We start from the raw sequence: 3,056 nt of genomic DNA, 5'->3' as shown, positions 1-3,056 counted from the left end.
CTATTGGAATCTACGAGCAGTTTAATGTTGTTTCAGTCTTGTGTGTGGATTCCAAGTAAGTCTTATAAAAATTAGTTGTAACAAATGAATTTCACTCTTTATAATTGAAAATAACAGATTTTGTGGCATTTGACTATAAAGAAATAATAGTCAATTATTATCGAATTACAAGTTATCACTTGAAAAATCGCAAACAAAAAAAATTCTGAGTGAAGAGAAATCATAGTGAATTATTATAGATATAGCTTTGTTCACTTAAAAAAATTGAAGGATGCAACGAAAATAATAAAAAATAGAAAGAAAATGTATGTAATTAATGAAATATTTATTTAAAATGATGCTCGTATTCACAAAGGCTAGTGACAAGTAACAAGTTGCCATCTTGAAGCTGGATTTTCCTGTGTAAATACGCAAGTTAAATTTTTAATATGTTTCAACATCAGCTTCACAGTACCAGAACTAAATGCCAAATATGGTTCGACATCAGCACCCAATGTGTTGATGGTTAGAAGTAACCAATATCTAGTGAAAAAAACTGAGAAAAATCTGTTGGGCGATACATTTATTATGAGAAAATACAAAGACATTACACAACATTATATACACAGCACAACATACGCAACACAACATACATTTCTGTTTCTCCCTTGATAAAGTTTAACAGTCATCTCCCTTATCGTGAGGGCACACAATTTGGTATACAAACTGTGCTAGGGTTCGAGTAGGTCTCCCTGACATCCAGCCTTTCTTAAGATATGGAAAACTTGATTCATTTACTTTTAAACCAGTTCCATGGATGTCTACGTGGAGAAAGTCAAGACTTGGGTCAACAAATTCCTAAACATAAAAGTTTGTTTTAATTTAACAAATTAAATAATTGAACGCAATAAATAGGAGAATCAGTCATGTTTTATTCTGAGTAGCAATGTTTCACTGGGTTAATTTTCAATTTAAAAAAAATATAAACAAACTAAAGTCTAATTCTTAACAGTTTTAGGGATGTTTAAAATATATAATTGAAATTATTTACAAATATAAATTATCTGTAATCTGTGCATTTAAGTTTTAATTTAACAGGCTTTAGGCTAAATTTATGAAGCATAATAATGCTTATATTGTTGAGATTTAAAGTAAAAAGATTTTATATTATATATAATCTTTACCCTTTCTTGAGACTGGTTATTATTGTTTAAATAAATAAATTTTATCCAATTTTAGTCTGAAAACTATTTTTATTTCTTTATAAGTCCGACGTTTTGGCCAATTCGGCCATCCTCAAGGGCAATCTTAATACAATTTAAAGCCACATTATTTTTTTAAAAAAACTTTATGCAGGCTATTCTGGCCAGGTCATTAATTTCAGTCCACAATTGCTCTATTTTGTCAATTCTTCACATTAAATTAAAAATTAAAACTTAAAAAAAATATAGCAAATATTATTGTAATAAATTATAATAGAGTAGGTTGAAAAAATTTTAATTTTTAATTTAATGTGAAGAATTAACAAAATAGGGTAATTGTGGACTGAAATTAATAGCCTGCATAAAGTTGTTTTTTAAATGATATGTTCCTAAAATTGTATTAAGATTGTCCAAAATGTCGAACTTATAAAGAAATAAAAATAGTTTTGAGACTAAAATTGGATAAAATGTATTTATTTAAACAAGATTTTATTTTATTACCATACTTATTGATAGGCAGTCAGTTGCAAATATGAGTCATAAAAAAAATTTTTAAAAATCATTTTTTTTTTTATGGGATTTTAAAATGTGTAAATTTGGTTAAATTACTAAAACTTTTTTTCTGACTTACTGATCAATTTACTAGCTAAAAAATACTTGAATTAGTTTATATTGGATCATTATCTTTATGATCTTTGTATTTTATTTAAAAATAATTGGAGGATATTGTAGGTACATATATTGCTTATTCTCCCAAGGTTCTATGCAGGCTGTAAGTTTATTGATGTTCTCCTCATAGAACCGTCATCTCCTTTGTCCACTTCAAGACCTCTTGTTTCACCTCATCACCGGTTCAAATTTTTTTTTTTAACTATATAAGTCTTTAAAGAGGAAGGTGAGAAGATGAAAAACTGAATACACCAAGTCTAAGGAGTAAGCAGGGTGGTTCAATATGTTCCAACCAAAAGAGTCAAAAACCCCTTGATGTCATCCATGTAAGGGTAGAGATTGTAATGCAATAAACATACACCCTCATCATTCCCCTCCGTTTGTTTTGAATTGCTCTCTTGAGCTTTTGTAGGAACTCACAGTATCATACTGGAGTGATTGTCCCTTCTGAAGAAAAAAAAGTCAAAATTATCTCTTTTCAGACCTAAAATATAGATATCATGATTTTTTTGGCCAAAATTGAGGTTTCGAATGCTTTTTTTTGTCTCAGGTGCGTAATGAGCCATTCATGTTTCAACACAGAGTTTTTCCTTCCACAAGAAGCAACTTATGACAGTGCATTAACTCGCTCTTGGCAGAATTTCTTTTTGACATATTTCACAGATATGGATACTACGAGATGAGTTTGGGTACTGAAGTGGCTCTCTGGTGCTAGTTGTGTTCAGGAAATTCCACTAAAAAAAAATTCACACAGTACGACAGCCCAACTGTACTGTTACTTTCTTGATGCCTCATACAATAATCAGGTATTACAGCTGTTACAAAAATGCATCCATAATGAGTTAAAAATTAATGTATTTGTTTTTACTTAATTAGCTAAATGTGTTTTATTAGTGCTTATCTTTATTAAACATACATGAAGATATAAAAAATCAGACCAAGGTTTATATAATTTTTTATAATAGAAAATATATATAATATAAAATTTAAGATTATGTTAAATTTGTTTTATGTACTTTTGTGAAGTATATTTCTAGTTTTATTTGATTATTATTATCAACATTTGTGGTATTCTCCCATGATTCTCTTATACATTTAGCACTTAATCCATGAAAGAGAATTGACCTCTGTAATTTTTGCTCTTCAATGTAATAAAATATGACAGATAGCTCTAAACATGACATTTAGTCAATATAAAAATAATTA

At 28.5% G+C, this 3,056-nt stretch overlaps 1 protein-coding gene across 1 annotated transcript in view; it reads right to left on the bottom strand.

Moving 5' to 3' along the window:
* Nucleotides 1–547: 547 nt before the first annotated feature.
* LOC106682193 (cytosol aminopeptidase) overlaps nucleotides 548–3,056 on the bottom strand; it is a 37,851-nt gene continuing 35,342 nt past the window's right edge. The window contains exon 12 of the mRNA XM_014422918.3: nucleotides 548–837. Coding sequence (XP_014278404.1) covers nucleotides 658–837 — 180 coding nt within the window. The 3' untranslated portion in view covers nucleotides 548–657. The remainder of the gene's footprint in view (nucleotides 838–3,056) is intronic.

Source organism: Halyomorpha halys, unplaced genomic scaffold (assembly GCF_000696795.3).
Source record: "Halyomorpha halys isolate HHAL.00 unplaced genomic scaffold, Hhal_1.1 Scaffold394.1, whole genome shotgun sequence".
NCBI lineage: Eukaryota > Metazoa > Arthropoda > Insecta > Hemiptera > Pentatomidae > Halyomorpha > Halyomorpha halys.
This window is presented reverse-complemented; position numbering and strand designations above follow the sequence as displayed.